General features: G+C 46.1%; 1 protein-coding gene across 2 annotated transcripts in view; it reads left to right on the top strand.

Annotated features, from left to right (window-relative positions):
• Positions 1-6060, top strand: part of fstl4 (follistatin-like 4) — a 70716-nt gene extending 64656 nt beyond the window's left edge. For both annotated transcript variants that reach the window (XM_086131283.1, XM_086131284.1), the window contains 3 exons: positions 696-803; positions 3339-3448; positions 3546-6060. In XM_086131283.1, the coding sequence (XP_085987409.1) occupies positions 696-803; positions 3339-3448; positions 3546-4230 (903 nt within the window). In that variant the 3' untranslated portion in view covers positions 4231-6060. The remainder of the gene's footprint in view (positions 1-695; positions 804-3338; positions 3449-3545) is intronic.
• Positions 6061-17143: the final 11083 nt, after the last annotated feature.

Genomic DNA, 17143 nt, shown 5'->3' with positions numbered 1-17143 from the left:
CCACCCAGGCTCTCGTCTGAATCGGCCTTTCCTGGACTTTGGAAGCCACTCATTTAACAATGTTACATTTTGGCTACGGTTTATGTATTTGTATTTTCAGCTATTTTTTTTTTACTGCGAAAAATGCAAATATTTAATTAACATTTGACACAGTTACACATTAACGCACCAAAATGACATTTTTCCATCTTGTGTTTACATTGTAACCGATTATGCCATCTGGATCAGATCTGGAGTAAACTTAGTTCGACATTCCAGTAGCTGACCTTGCATCGACAGTATGCCGCAACTGGAACTGAAAAAGTAGTGAACCGATTGTATTCGGCACGGCCAAAATCGTTGTTTACTTTGCAGCCGAATTTGCAATTTGGATCAGAACTGGATTAAATTCGGTTTGACTTCTTAGCTGCTAACCTTGCATACAAATCGCAAAATTAGCTGAAATAAGCATTTGGTGAATCGGTCATATCCGTCATGATGTTTTTATGTCATAGCTTTATTCCAAAATGATATTGTTTACAATGCTGCCAACAGGCGCAGTCAGGATCAGATGCGGATTAAATTTGGGAAAGTCCTCTAGTAAAAGATGTGATATCGATGCGGAATTCCCTGGTGAAAACCCTCTTGAGTGGAAGTTTTGGAATCTACATGTCAGGATTAAAACGAGTCCATCCGTTGCGGTCTTTGTTTTGCAGGCAGTCGCGACAGATCCGTTTCCCGTGAAGATGCTCTATGACAAGTCACATGACCAAGTGTGGGTGCTAACGTGGGGTGACATGGACCGGATGCGCCCGACGCTCCAGGTACATCTGAACTTTTTGGAGAATTTAGCCCCCCGAAGTCAGTAAATAGCATTTCTGCTACGTGAAATTTGGTCGACAGCTTTATCATGAGTAGAGACACAAAAAAAAGAGCCCCAAGAAGCCATGACTGAAAGGTCTACTTTTAACTTTTCAAGCAGATCAGGATGATTCACCACAACACATACTGTAAACATTCTTCCATTCTGCGCCAAAAGCTACTTTTCACTTAGCAATGTGAAATTTACGAGCCATTTCTCAAATGAATAGACCCACAAAAAATTGTCAAGAAGCCACACCCAAAAGTAAGTCTGTGGCCAAAGCACGGCAGCAAAGTTTGCCGACTCGCCAAAGCAGCACAAAAAAATGCCAGTTGGCTTGAAGTAGCCATTTTAAATGTCATTTCTAGGGGGTCTTTCAAAAAAATAAAAATAAAAATGAAAAAATTCCTCCAAGAGACTTCTACCAAATTTGAACCTCATTACACTTGGGGGCTGAGTGACAAATGAAACTGCAGACGACTGCGGGGGGGACGAAGCTAATCCACCGAGAGTCAGGGACACGTGGGGAATGGGCCGAGGGGGACTCCGTCGTCCTATGTATAATCGTCACAAACATGTTTACGGCCGCGCTCAGTCCCGCCGGAGGCAAAGATCCGGGTCTAACTGCGGCAAGGAATCGTGTTTACGGCCGCCTGCATGGTTACGACGCCTCGCCGAGGGGGGGGCGATCCTCCCGGACCCGAATGGATGACTCTTTGGAGACGCTTCGACTCTTTTTTTGTATTCAGAACAACACGTTAAAGCGACAGGCACTTTTCTTACATTTCATTTGACACTTTTCTCAATCCTTTAAAAAGTCCTTTACCAGTCCAATTTTAACCATTTCAATTCAAGAGTTCCGTTTTAAAATGACTCCTCCCGGGTTTTGAGCCGCTCTGATGTTTGGAGGGAAACGAGACATGCTTGCAATCGAGTCGGATGAAAGCCCCGGGATGACGTCGCAACAACGAGAGAGAGAGGGGGGGAGGGGGGGGGGGGGGGTGTAAAGAAGCTTAGCGCACCTCGGCCTCGTGATAATACCCGGCGGAACCGTATTAACTCCCGCCATTGTATCCCGTCACCTCCTGAGTTTTCTGCTTGGTCGTCTCGAGAGCTGCTGAGATTTTGTTTCAAAGAAAGAGCTTTTTTTTTTTTTTGGTGGGTTTATTATTTATCATTTCTTTAGGAGTGAGCGCAGATGGAATGGAGTCCCCCCTCACCCCCCTACTGGGCTACGGCGAGATGCTGCAGTGCATTTGATGCCTTGTTCTTTTAAAATGGAAAAGAAAAAAGCTTCGTGTTTAAAAGTAGCAGTGGTAGGTGGTCCAAATCAAAATAATTTGTTTTGCGTCTGGAAGTTGCTCCAAAAAAAAACAAACTGAAAACTAGGGCAATACTTACTCTGGCTCAGATGTTAAGATGAGTTTTTCTTTTCTTTTTTTTTTCTTTTTTTTTTTTTTAAATCATCACACAGATTCCACCACCGGTGTCAAACTCAAGGCACGGGGGCCAGATCTGGCCCACCACATCATTTTATGTGGCCTTACTACTCTCTCAGTATTGATGAAATAAGTGCCACAAAAATTATTTTTGTTGTTTTATTCTAACAATGAAAATGACTTGATGCTCTGCAGCTGAGTAAAGAACAACCCTTGGAGGATACGGGAGTCAATGTTACATTGCATCAAAGACAAAAGACGTGACGTCAAGTACTGCCTCGCTGTACTTAAAGAAAATTATTGAAAAAGCGATGACTCGGCGGCAGGTGAAGCGAAAGATAAAAATCCTTTTGCGCGCCACGTTGCGAGACAAGCAGCTCGGAATGAGACGCGTTATCGGGCCCAAGCGTTTGCGGGGGTCGCATTTCATGCGCCGGCGTTGCAGACCTTTACGATGATTATCGCCGCCAAGACGGACGAGGATGTCACCTCGGGGCGCCACTTGCTTATCTCAAAGGCAGGAAGTGATGAGGTGGACGTGTGTGAAAATACGTACAGTACGGGGGAGGGAAATCAGCGACCAAAGGAGCCTAAATAATTAAGCTCTTTGTTTGCCGTGACTGGGATATGAAAAGCTGAAAAATGTTGACGTTAAAATCTGATCAATTTAGCTCGTGAAGGCAATTGATGCTTTAGCGGTGGCGTAGGCTAGCTTCTGTTTCTTTGTGACACCAAAGAATAATATATTAAAAAGCATGGTTCACTCGGTTATTCTGAGTGCACCAAAAATCGAGGGCACTCGGCGCTCCGACTGGGGACACGGTTTGCCGGTGCTGCACGCCCTCACTCTCCGAAAAAGAAACCCTACTCACTCTCAGCATAGTGCACGAGCGTCAGAATAAAATCCCCAATGTGCCCGACAGTGTGTCTGACGGCGAAGGGCTCATCAAAGAGGAACAAGATCGACATTCTTTTCTACTTGAATTAAAACAAACGCTTTCTATGGGGTTATAATTACCGCCGTACATTTTATGCGAGTTCTACCGGTTCCCTTCCAGGTAATCCCTCAAGCCAGCGTGGGTGAAGTCCATCACACCATTCGAACCTCCTTCCAGAGGGTCAGCGACTTCTTCATCCCGCCGACCAACCTCATCATCACTCACGTTAGGTAACCCCCCCCCCCCTGCCAACTTAATGAGAAAGCTAATGACACCTATTAATCGCCTCTAACCAGTCGAGTTCTGTCGTGAACTCTGTCTACCAAGGTTCGCCTTCGTCTTCCTCCAAGACGAGCCGGCGATGCACAAGGTGGACCTGGAGACCTTGCGGCGCGTAAAGACCATCAGCCTGAAGGACTATAGCTGCGTTCCGGCCAGCATGGCCTACACGCATCTGAGCGGCGTCTACTTTGTCCAGTGCCGGGGGGGGAAAGCCCAGCTCCTGGTGGACGCCGTGACGGACGCGGTGGTGGGGCACAACCGTGACCTCACCGGACGGGCTTTCGTGTCGCCGGACGGCCGCTACATCGTGACGCCCGGCGGCGGCACCCGTCTGACAGTGCAAACGGTCTCCTTTCAGGGGGAGATGCGCCTCCGACTAGAAAATGACGACCCCGTGGCGACCTCGGACTTGGTCTTCCAGCCCTCCTTCACCGCGTCCAACAGATACATGGCGGTGGCCGCCTCGGATTCCACCGCGGACCTGCTCTTCGCCGACCTGTCCTCGGGACACAGCGAGGTCCTCCGGGGCCTCAAGGAGCCGCTGGGCCCTCGGAGTTGGCCCTGGGGGCCGCCCTACCGAGTGGTGGTCTCCAGCGGCCCGTTCGGACAGTACCTGTTGACGCCGTCGGCCGAGTCCGTCTTCGTTCTGAACGGCAAACAGAGAACGCCGCACTGCGAAGTGTCGGACGTCACGAGGGGCAACGCGGTGGTCTGGGTCGGCGAGGTATGAGTAGAAAGTAGGACTTCATTTCAAATAAGAGGCCCGGTATTTCATTACAGAACGAGGATCACATATGTTGGGTGTTCAAAAAAAAAAAAAAAAAAAAAAAAAAAATCATTGTTGTGATAGTCCCGCTGGGAGAAAGTGTCAATGATGTTCAGTGCGACACAATTGTACATGATTGCACTTCCCTTCCGTGTTATCACAGCAAGTTAGGGACCCGACCGGGGGTTACCACACGAACTATGCACAATGCTCACTTTTTTAGAGTTAAAAAAAAGCTTTCAGATTGTTTTTCTCTGTGTGTGTGTTGCGCGTCTTCACCAGTGCTAACCACAAAGCGTCCGTCAGTCGGTCAATGTCCGCATTTTGTGTCCGTGAGTCCTTTTTAGATGCCGTATTCTCCCCGCCCGGCCCCACCTTTCGTATACGTCACCCGATTGTGTGTTTCCGAAAACAAGCGACGTTAGCTCCTCTCCTGCTTACTTTGGAACTGCAGACCTTTGAAATTCCACTCACGGCGGCGACAATTTATATGCGCTTGAGCTACGAGACATCGAGCTAGCAAAGCAGCAAATCAACACGGAAGGGCCTGATAACAATCGATGAGTATCAATCAAGTTAAGAAAATAGTACAGTTGAGGGGTTCAACCGATTCGTCGACAAAACGGCTTACCTACTAATTTTAACTCATTGCCGATCAAGCATTTTATTTTTTTTTTGGGCTTCTCGTCTTCCAATCAATTTACAGACGACCTTTGACCCGGCCATCGCCAGCATAAAACACTTACTGGAGCAGTGAAATAGTTACGATATAGTTTAATAGTAAACGAGGCGGCACAGTCTTCATTCAGCTGCGCCGGTTCCGAGATTACAAAAATAAACCTCGTCTAGCAACAAATCCGGCAACCTGGTTGTGGTGAATTTAATCGACTCTGAATCTCAGCTACAGTCCAAGCAGGAGACGTTCACATGTAATCCCGCTCACGAAAGCCTCTCATTACCTTAAGCGAATGCAGGAGTAATATCATCATTAATTAAAGGAAATATTGCGATGAAAAACACTTGTTGCTTCATAAATGCACAAAAAAGGTCCATGGAAAAACAGGACAAAAATCATCAATCATGACCATCTGCGAGCTTTAGGCTAGCAAATGAGCTTACAAACCTGTTTTACAAACATTCGCAGCCTGGTGTTTTATTTCATTTAGTTTGAAATAACCTTGGCTGACTTATCAGCACGATATTGTACAGAAAAAGAAACCGGAATAATGAGCTGCAAATTCTCAGCGACGTAAATGGCAAAGCGTGTCGGAACGGACCCCGATTTGTGGCTGGCTTAAGGCCGCCAAGTTTCGTCTGAAGTGACCGTCGTGGCAGCTGGAGGTCGCCGACATATCGATTTCATTACCAATTCAATTCTGCGTACGGAGTCGAGACCGTTGCGAGACGTGCATGCCAGTGAAATCGGTTGCCCCGATCCGCCAGATACCTCTCAGTGGACCCTCCTTGTCGTTTAAGGGGATGGGGGGTGGGGGGATATGTGTACAAGGGGGAAAAAAAAAAGTCACCTGTGTTTTTAATCTCATACGCGTCGCCACCGAGCTAGCTAGCCCAATCGTCTCAAAACGCGAATGGTTTGATCCGTGGGTTATAGCTCCCCACGGTTGTTGTAGATAACGTGTTTAGGGCACATGACAAAAGTGACTGTACAGGTTTCTTTTTTTTTTTTTTTTTCTGTATGCATTTTGTGTGTTCTCTTGTCGATCAGGACAATTGTTTTTTTGTAAGAAAAAAGTCAAATGAAAAAAAAACGGATTAAAAAAAAAATCAATCAATGACTCACTTCATTCATACGGAAGCACGCTTAAAATTCGCGGCGAGCTCCGGTGCTCGCAGGTGCCTGTTTGTCTTTCGTCGAGTGGTGAACTTTGCTTCAACTTCAACTCCGGGGCATAACAAGTTTGCGTTGACATGAAGGTGTCTCCACAGGCAACTGGCAAGTCAGCGCCGTGTCATCACATCGCACAACAGAGCTACATTGTAACATGCCTCCTTGACTACACCAAACTTTTTCACACATTTGCACATTAAACATGTGCGACATTTCACTTCCTTCCCCCCTTTTTTTTTTTTTGTCTGCCATCTGGCAATAATTAGGATTCCACATGAATTGCGGGCTAGCTATTTGTTTCCCAAAACATACCACACCAATGTGTCAATTATCCATCAATTATTTTCCAAAGCATACCACATCACGTTGACGTTGGCATTCCAAAAATCTGGAGCAATCGCAATGCGTTTCCAGATAAAGCGTAGCGTCTCTATGCGAGAGTGAGAACGCGTTAAAGTGCGAGTAGCTGGGGAAAAATAAAATGTAATTACTTGCGCGGAGGTGTTGAACATCGCGGGTGCAAAAGTGCATCCGTTCCAGGTGAACAATCATCACCTCCGCCATCCCGCTTTTAACGGGACAGAAGGATGTTTGCACCTTTTGTCGACACGTTCGGCTAATTGACCTGGTAGCAATTAGCGGCGCGATAGCTCAGCAGCGGTCCGCTTTCTGCAGGTGAGCGGCAGCCGTCTCCGGCGGCTAAGAAGCTAACGCGCGAAGCCTCGTTGTCGCACCTCAACGGCGCGTTGATGAGGCGCTTCCGCGCTTTGCTGTTCGCCGGCTCGCAAGTTATTTGAGAACCTCATACGACCTTGAAACCCAACCCTTGGCTTTAAAACCTCAAGGAGCTTAAAACTCGAACCCTTATCTCTGGCTTGAATAGCTAACCTCGACTTAAAACCCTAACCCTTATTCTAAACGATACTGCTAATTTCAAACACGATCTTTTACTGGAAAAACTCACCCTAGCTCAAAACCAAAACTCTTGTTTGAAACCCTACCGTTAGGCTTGAAGCCTGATCCTCCTTTTTTTGGAACCCTAATGCCCCCTTGGTACCCTAACCTTGGCTCGAAAGCCCGTTTTGAAACTCGAAGGCAAGAATCATTGCATATTTGCAGGTCATTTTCACGCGTGCGTTCATGAACAAGCGCGTGCAATTTTAAGGGTTCTCTTCGACGTTCACGTAGTCGCAGTTCACGACAGAACTTCACGAAGCCTAGACATCGACGTGCATGCCTTGAAAGAAACTAGCAAGAAAATGACGTGCAAGGGAAAAAGTGGCGGTGACTCCGCCATCATCATCACCCTCAACACTTCTTCTTCAGCCTACTCTGCAGGACACTTGTGAAAATGTTCAAAGTGTGGCCGGCAGGCCTTGAGAGAGAAGCAAAAAAGCATAATTCAGTAGCGAGAGTGGGAGAAAAGTCACTTCTTCTCCGGGCTGCATTTCAAAAAGCTCTGAAATGAAAGGCCATCGCGGTGGACGGAGGGCATGACAACAACGGCGACAAGACAAGGCAAGGGAGCGCATTTCTGAGGAGGAATGCCTTACGCAGTCCAAGGCAGCGCGTGTCGGATGGAGCAAAGCAGCCCCAGAGCAGGCCGAGCTTTCTCACGCGCGGCACGAAACGACAACGCATGCGCCAGCGAAGCTTAAAGGTCGCTAAACGGGATTTTATACAGTCGATCACGAGGTTGCTGATGCTCCCTTTTGTCTTATGTTTATTGGCCACTTGCTTTTTGGTGTCGTATTTATTTTTTTGCTGCCGCTGGATGATTTAATGATGCAGGCTACCAAAAGTGAAAGCCCCAGTCCACAACACCCCCAAAACGTGGTGCAAGCGCAACTGCAAATGTGAGCTTGAAAAAAAAATATTGCAGGGTTTGGTTTTTCAGTTTTCTGTTATTTTTCTGTCCTCGCCACGGAAAAGTGAAACCAGTCAATAAATCAAAGAGAAGGCATTGTGTATGTCAGGCGACTGAGATGAAAAGACAAAAACAGAATGAAAGAAACTTTTAAAAATGATAAAGTACACTTGATCTTCAAGTATGTATTGTAAATATTTCGAGAGAAAAGTCATCTTTATGTTACTAAATCCTGAAAAAATAAAATGATATCCTTTTTCATGAGCATATAGATTTACTATCATCCAGTGTTATAAATCCAGATTTTTCAATTCTCTGCTTTTATAAAATGTAATTCTGTGTTATTTTAATAAACTGTTTAATGTTAAGGCAAACATGTTGTAAATGGATCAATGCGGTAAATCAAGTCAGTGTGTATTATTTGAGCATATATCGCATCACTAAATTCTCGTTTTGTTTTTTCTCAAATCTGCGGGGTTACAAAATCAAATTCGAGCATTTCAGTGACAAGAGCAATCGACATTTCCCGTGCTTCAGTTTTGTTGGGGGTTTTTTTGCATCACGCAAGCAAACTTGATGTCATCCCGGTCCAATGCAAACAATCAATGTGAGATGCAATAAGTGGCAAAGGGCACAGCCCTACCTTGATCTTTCACTGATCGTTGTCTCGACCTTGTCGCCGATGCCGATTTGACCTTTCCTCTCAAAAGGCCACGCTGAGAGATTGCGCCAGGGACAGCGCCGCTCGTTTGCCCCCGGAAGGAGCCGCATGCCTGCAAGAAGACGAGAGGAAGAGTTAGCCAAAGGCTAACGGTTCGGCTGCCTTCGGATTTTAGGTTTGGCTTTCAAATTAGTGCTGGAAATGACGGTGAGAGTTTCACGCCGGTGCGAGAGTATCCACGTAGTCACTCGCCAAGTAGTCCCGTGTCAGAGGACAGACGCGTCCAAAAAAAAAAAAAAAAAACACAATTGCCCGTGTTTGTTCGGCGTGCTCTGCCGGGCCGCATCTGTGCAGAGTGTTTGCACTGCTGGGTGAGAGCGTGCGTGGGCATCGAGAGGGTTTGGAGTGGCGCGGCGCCGCACAGTGTAAACACACGGCGGCAACCTCGCCGCCGGTGCACAAGGCACTCGACGTTAGTGGCCTACTACACGAGACGATTATGACTTAAGAGTGGCGACGATGCCGCAACGTGTGGCAAGAATACGTCACCGTCGAGTGTGTCAGTGGACACTCTTTAAAAACTGCGCTCTGGAAAATAAGCCCAAAATGGGTGAAATTGCTCAGGCATGATAGCCCCGGATCCCATTTTTCAACCCAATCTGCTGGGTCGAAATAATGAACCCGAACTTGAGTCAAATTTACCCAATCCGTTCCGAATCCACCGCTGCCCAGCAATTTTTTTAGTGTTGGGGGTTTCAAGACAGGGTGAGGTTTTTACACAATGGTTTTAAGTTTGTCAATTGGGCTCTCAAGCCAGGTCTGTCATTTGAAACCAGAACTCTCCGGCGGTTTAAGTGTCAACCTTCAAGGCTGGTAGAAAACAAAATGGATGACGAGGAGGATGGCGAGGAGGAGTCGCAGTTTCCCCTTCATCTTTGTGCCATTCTCGCGCAGCAGGTTCTCCGCGACGGCACAATCCCGCCATTACACGTCTCCTTCTCCTGAGCTCTCACCGTGATTCCCACAGCGGAAAAATCTCCACCTTGTTCCGTCCAGGTGCAGGTTGGTGGGCCTTTGATCATTTTTTTCCCCCCTCTCACTCCTCGTCGTGCACTCAGGGCAGCTTCCCCCGCCCCCTCACCACCACGACACAATGCCACCCATTCATATTACATCAAGGGACAGTGACACCAATTACTTGCCAGAGACAGACGGAACAAAGCAGAAGACGACAGATGATGATGGTGATGATGATTGATGTGCTTGAAAATTCTGAGAACCACAAGTTTGGAACGGCATGTGGTTCTGGAGTCCAATTTGAAAACACCAGGACAGTCCACAAACACGTGGACTTCATGTATTTACATCATGCAGCTTTTTGTGAGAGATTTTTGGGGTTGGCTCATGGTTTTGGTCTCGGGGCCCCAAAGTCTTGATCTTAACTTTCGAATCAACTCCTCGATGTCGCGGTGTTGAATTTCCTGATCCTGACTTTTGTCCCCAAGTCCTCCATGCCTTTGTTCTGACTTGGTCTCCACACTTCCTTAAGTCCCAACCCCTCAAAGGACCTTGACCAGGTCTCAATATTTCAAAGTCTTGGTGTTGAATCGGTCTCAACGTCTCGGTCTTGATTTTGTCTCAACCCATGAAAATCCCGCTGCTGACGTCGACACACCACATCGTGCCACCATCGCGGGTAAAAATAACTTTTCAGGGACGGTTAAAACGGGCGCTCGCGTGAAAGTTACGGAGGAATCGCAGCCAACGGTGAAGCGTTTTGTCGTAATGGCCCTTGAAGCCGGCCGCAATTAGACCCCCCGCCCCAAAATGTTTCCGTTTGAAAGACTGCGCTCATTCTTCTTCTCCCATCGTGCCGTGACACGTTCATCTCTCAAAATTTGCTTTTCCCTTCCCACTTTCCCTATGACGTGCCGCTCCATTTCTCCGGCGAGATGACCGTCATCGCTTCCCATTTGGGACAACTCGATGCTCTTCGGGGATCTCCGGGCAACATCCGACGGGAGATTGGCGGAGAGAGGGAAGCGAATAAAAGCGGGAACCACGCAGCCGTGGCATCAATCTGGCGCGCCATCGGGAGCGGAGCCAATCTCCTGCGCATTCGCCTTCGATTGGCACCAGCGCGAGTCATTTTTTACATTCGACGTCGACTGACACACACCATGAATCTTGGGAGATTGACTCGACTCTTTCCTACTTACTTGAACGGATACACAGAGGACCCTTATCAAGGGTCCCGTGATATTTGTTGGATTCGCTTAGCTAACCCCTCCCCCCTCCCTAAAATGGATTCATTAAAATGCAATGTATTGATTGATGCTCATTAATTAGGCACATGAGGAAGTTCATGTGTAAACAATTCGAGTAAAAGACTAATTTGTGTATTTTTAATAGAATTGCTGATTTTATAAGCTTTAAATGGCACTATTCTGCTTTCATTTTGTATTTATTTGTATTCATTTCGGATTCATTCATTCCATTAAATACCCGTTCAATAAATAAATCAAATTAAAACACTATTAGTAAAATTTTCCATGCCGGTAAACATTTTAATTCAATAATTGGCTAACCAATAACTATGCATCATATTTTTTTAATTGAGTGAATTAATCCCGTGTGATTAAAATTAACTATTTGCCATATTCTACATCTCTCAACTTTGATCAAATGTAAAAATGACAATGCTTTTTAAAAAATTCAAATGAACCAAGAAATATACTGTATATATATTTTGTGTTTTTAAAGCTCACCTATGAATGACCTGGCGGCACGCACGGCTGCGTAGGAAGCGTCGCCGCGGTGCGCCGGCCAATCTTCGAGCAGCTGATAAACGGTTTCGATTTTTCCCTTGGTGGGACCGACGCGCCAAAAATGGAGCCTTCCCTGCTGTTTCGGGGTCACGTCAGACTTCACCTCGGCCAGGTTTTTGGGAACACTCTCCCGGTTGGCAGGCGCACAAGATAAAAATGATAGATCAAGCACAGTTTGTCTACCCCCCGCCGTCGAGCGCGCCGAGACAACCTAATAACAGGCTCTTGAATGGGTCAACAGTGCCGGGCCTTTTATGATGTATTGGGACAATCTTCTTCTCACGCCCCGCAGCGATGCAGACCATGTTTCAGGGTTGTTTGTTTGGGGTTTTTTTTTTTTTTTTGGGTCGCCCTTTCTTGCCTTGTTCGGATGCGTGCATCTCAGCTGGAGGCAAGACAGATGCTAAAATGCCAAGACAGAGGCTAAAATGTGACTCAAATGGGAGCGCCGAGACATAACCAAAGTGCGTGTTGGCAGTTACGATGGGCGTGATAATCCCAATCTTGCCTTCGTCTTGGTCATTGACTCGGTCTGGGGTCCTCAAAGTGTTGGTTTCGACCACTCAAAAGTCTCTATCTCGACTTTATCTCGGTCTTTTCTTGGTCTCAACCAGTCAAAGTGTTGGTGGTGTTTTGGTCTCTAGACCTGGTCTCAAGATTTCACAAGCTTGGTCTCAAGCCCCCCCCATGTCTTGGTCTTAATTTGGTCTCAATCCATCAAAGTCAAAGATGTGTCCTTGCTGTCTTTTGCCTATTGTCTCGTTCTCAGCCGATCAAAGTATTTGTCTTGATCTTTAACCCCTAAAAAAATCTCCATCCTGACTTGGAGGAGAACCTTTAAAGTCTGGACCGGCTTTCAACAACTCAAAGTCTTGGTCCCAGCTCCTTTTGGCTTTGGCTTGTTCTGAACCACTCAAAGGCTCGACTTGGTCTCCTACATGCACAGAAAAAGTGTCCTGGGCTGCTCTGCGGGAGTTACCAGGCATTGCCTCAGAATGCGCCCCCCCCCCCGTGCTGTTCCTCATGTTTAAAACACGCATCCTCCGCCCCGACCTCCAATTAGTAATTGATCACAAAGCGTCATGAGAGGAATTCTTAACAGCTCCGTCTCCCCGCGTCGTCAACGTTTTCTTCCCGCCAACTTTCTTCAGGATTCGTCCGAGAGGTGACGCAAGGACAACTTAGCATTCAACTCGTACTTTTGCCCTAGTGTTGACGCAAGCGCAAGGACACGGCACACACAAGATGACCAAATTTATCCTCTTGACCTTCTTTTGGGCCTTTGCGGACGGCCATTATTCTCACACACCGACCAGTCTTAGTGTCGGCTTACTCGGATGCGGTTAATCCAGCCCGTCAGAGCAATACTGAAGATGAAGTTTATCGGATTGACTGTTGACAACATCGCAGAGACTTTTCACGCGCGACGGTGACAAGGCGACGGCGGCCGGTCAGTCGACTTAAAACGACCAGAGGATTGTGGTCATCCACAAGCACATCCGCGGAGAAAAGGAAATTCTGTCTATAACACTTTTATACTTTGTCGATGAGTCAAAGAAACGGTCGGAAGTCAACAGGCGGCGGCAGACTATAAATTGGTGTCAACACCTGTTGGTCTCGAATTGGTCTCAAAGTCTCAGTCTTGACTTGGTCTCACTGAATCAAAGTTTTGAGTTGATCTCAAAGCTTCAAAGTCTTGGTTTCGATTGAACTCCTCTCAGTCTTTGTGTTGACTATTCCCACCGCCTGAAAACGGTGGCCCCGACCTACATAGTCCGAATATCTCGGTCTTGATTCACGTCAGTCCTTCAAAGGCTTTTTGTCTGCATTCCGAAGAGTACTAAAGTGACTCAAAGAGACCAAAACAACCGGCCATAGACATCTTTCTCCTGCTTCTGCTTTTCCAGACACTGGACGCTCGGTGATGTATGAGTGGGGTCAGCGCACTTAAAGACCTTTTATTATTATTTTTTTTTTCTTTCCCAGCAGGCTGCAGCCGCATGCTTGCTCAGCACAATCTGTAAAGGGCTCATCTTTATCAACACAACCCCCCGTCTCTGTCCCCCTGCCCGCCATTGTAACTTTCGGACATAATTCATGAAAACTGTTAAACAATGTCCACACAAGCACTACAACAGCGCGACAACTGATCATGGATGGTGTTTAGATTACTACCAATTTCTAAAAACTTCCATTCTTAGGCCCCAAACTTTTCTCATCGAAGCCAATCAAACAAAAACGGCGTCCTCTATTTTCATCAGGATCATCTTCCATTTTCCTCAGGTAATTAAATGCGCAAAACAACATTTTTCACATTCACATTTTTCTCTCACCGACTTGTGTCGTAAATCGCCGCGTTGATTTTGCCCGCAAACGAGCACACACCCCGGCGAGTCCAATTTTCACGCCAGAACGCTAATATCTTAAAAATAACCGCTAAAGCTGCGTGAGGCGTTTACGAGGCGGTCATCAGGCAGGTAATGTGAGGTGTAATTGGAAGCTTCCAGTCTCCTTCAATTTATTAGCGCTCAGGTTGAAAAAAAAAATGCGGCGTTTCATCATCCCAAATTAACTCATTCACTCCCAAAGACGTTTTAAACGTCTTTTCAGACTTGGTCTAGAATTGGCTGGTACTGAATGAGTTAAGTAAGAGAAGACAGAAATTATGGACATGGCGGGAGGTCCGGAGAGGAGAAAAAAAAAAGGTGGAAATGACGCAGAGCGCTCGCGTGGGCGACTGGTCATTTTTGAGCCGTCGACGTGTTGACAGAGCGACAGAGTGAAGTGGGAGGTCCGGAGGCATGACGGTAGGACGGGAGAGGTGCGAAGCATTGAAAGAGAGAGACAATCCAGTTGCATTCACAGACAAATGACTTCCTCTGTGTCCTAAAACAGAGTGAAAAGTTTGACGCAAAGTGGCACAAGATGGCTAACAGTCGAAAACTGTCAATCTGCAAACGTTCTTTTCCAGCTTTCTTCAAACTGACCCATACCAGCGCCATGTTTACATTTCAGTTCAGTGTGGTGTCTTCAAGGTGTTTGCCGTTTTAAAAGCCCTACCGAGATTTGAACATAGGCTCACTTGACTAAACTACCATCTTGCCCCAGCCCCAAAGCACCAAACTGCGACGCACACTCATGATGCACGAGTGTGGTTCTAAAACGTGGACATTCATCGTGGCATGCAATTATGAAAGCATGTAAACAATGATAAGATAGCATCGGTACTCTAAGTCAATGCTAGCCATGTTGGTAGCAAGAATTGTTTGTCATAGTTTTATATCTATAATCTTAAATGTTATCAATTTCAAGTTCGATAAAAAATGTATGTTTTTTTAAAAACGGTGACAAAGAGAAATGTAGCTAATCCCGCATCGTTTCAGAATTCTCCCAGCTAACTGAGGTCCCTTTGCTCTGCTCCGTTTCTGTTAGCTTGTCTTGGCTAGTTGTTAGCAAACAAGGGATGGGCATTTTTACCGAGATTTATAAACTATATGCTTGGATATCAGAGATTGTTGTGTGTCGGTGTTATATTGAATGTACATGAACCTCACAAAACGTTGGATTCTTGGATTAGTAATGGCAGTGGGCTCCCTCCATGCTAACCACGAGCCTTGAGGCTAATGTTAGGCCAACTAAATCCTGTTTTACCATTTAAATTTAGCCCGGCTCTTAACTATTCCTGGCCATTAAGTGCAACAGTCGTAGTCTGTTTTCCACTTGGCACACAAATTAGGTTGTGAGAGATGTTTACTTCATCACATACACGGACATTGGAAAATTGACAACATAAGTGAGATTGCGCTAATTAAAGTTATACGAGTCTTTCCTTTCAAGGCTAGCTTAATCCTCCGGATGTCAATCTTCTACATGGCAGACAAACAAATGCAGATCGTACGATGGGAAGCACAGTTTCAAAACTAATCCAACAAAGATCCATCTTCTATTGTTTTGACAATCATACAAATCAACTCCTTCACACGCAGCACAATGTTACATTTAGATTCTCATTCAGATCATGGGGGAGCTACCAGGAGAAAAAAAAAAAACCCAAATCAGAGAAGACTAAACGTTAAGGGCAGCCTACAGGTGCATTCGACATCGAGTCTTTCATCAGGAGGTGAGCCAGACAAGGTCAAAGATTATTACTTTGGCAGGCCCCACTGCTCAGAACCCCGAAAAAAAAAAAATGCACCGCCATCAAGTGTGTGTGTGTGGCCAAGCGACTTTTGCACAAACTCAATTAAATGCTGACATCAACAAAAAGAAAACAACACAGCTCCCACGGCAGCCTCAAACTGCCTCGAGGAAGCGGTGGCTTCACGGGCGAGAAAACGTTCCAGACGTTCATCTGGAAAGGTCGCCATGGAAACCTCAGCGGGACAATTCATTAGGTACTGCGCAGTCCACTGCCTTTGACGTTTTCATGAGCTTTTCTCTTTGTTTGTTTTTTTCTTTTTCCCCCTCGGCTGCCTGGTAAAAATCCTTCTTGCAGTCACCATCATGAGTCTTGTTTACAGCATCAGCAGCGGGGACATGTTGGTGCTGAATGGAAATTGATCGGTCGTACATTAGCCAGGGTGACTTCAAGGCCATGACTGGTCGCCGTACGTGTCTGCGAGTAGCATTTAATACTATCGATCTTTTTCTTTTTGTCTATCATTAGTTTGTTTATTCAACTAACCACTTGCAACAACATAAAATGTACCTGGGTTTCGATTCAAATTCAATCTTGGCTTGATTTGGGAAGGAAAATTAATTAATTAATCAAGCCAAGACTGATGAGCCAAAATAAAGCATTGTGTCGACAATTGAAACTGATATCCTCCAAAATCAATCGGTTTTGGCTCTTTGGATGAAGATTTGTATCAAATGGTGACTACTAAAGTCACGTTCGAATAATCTTGTTTGAAAAATGCTTGGAACCAAAATGGCAGACTTCCTGCATCTTTTCCAGAATAGTTTCAGGCTTTTTGGTGGATCATGTCAACCAAATTTCATAATAAGTGACACCACTTTTGGGGGAGGGGGGTTAATTATTCAGAAAGAACATTTGGGAAATCAAAATTGGTGGCAATTGCACAAAATCTCGGTCTCTGTAGGATGCCTACAAAATTGGCTAAAATGAGCAGAAATGGCAGACTCCTCCCTGTATCTGGGCGTTGCTTCTTGAGACCTTTTTTGGTGAGTTTACTCATGATAGACGCGCCACCCAATTTTCTTCCTGGACCCACCGTTTAGAGTAGCTGGTGGCTAATAATAAAGAATCCAAGCCCGCTTTTAAAACGATGATGACAGTAAGGTAACAATGTTCGTCACAGCTGACGCGTTTAATTATTTATATTTTTCCACCGTGGACAAGCGTGACACGACAAAACGCCGCATCGATTCCTCAGTCCCGGTGACAAATAGACAAGGCGGAGATGCCTCCTTACGGCATTTGTCCCGGAGTCTATCTTTTGATCCGCATTCAATTAGCTGTCAGCGATTCGGCTCGCGGTTTGATTCCGCCGCTGGCTTATAGCGTCCTTCCTGACCCCATCACCTGTCCGCTCCACTGAACACGCCAGCAAATGCCAACTTTAATGTGCGTCGCAGCCACTGGAACGAGGCCATATGGGGGAGCGATCGGGATTATTTATGGACTGGCTTTATGTCTTCCTCGGACATTG

The sequence above is a fragment of the Hippocampus guttulatus genome, chromosome 15 (assembly GCF_054856545.1).
Source record: "Hippocampus guttulatus isolate MCC_2025c chromosome 15, RoL_Hgut_1.0, whole genome shotgun sequence".
Classification (NCBI taxonomy): Eukaryota; Metazoa; Chordata; class Actinopteri; order Syngnathiformes; family Syngnathidae; genus Hippocampus; species Hippocampus guttulatus.
The sequence above is the reverse complement of the archived record's forward strand: the minus strand, read 5'-3'. Positions and strand labels throughout refer to the sequence as shown.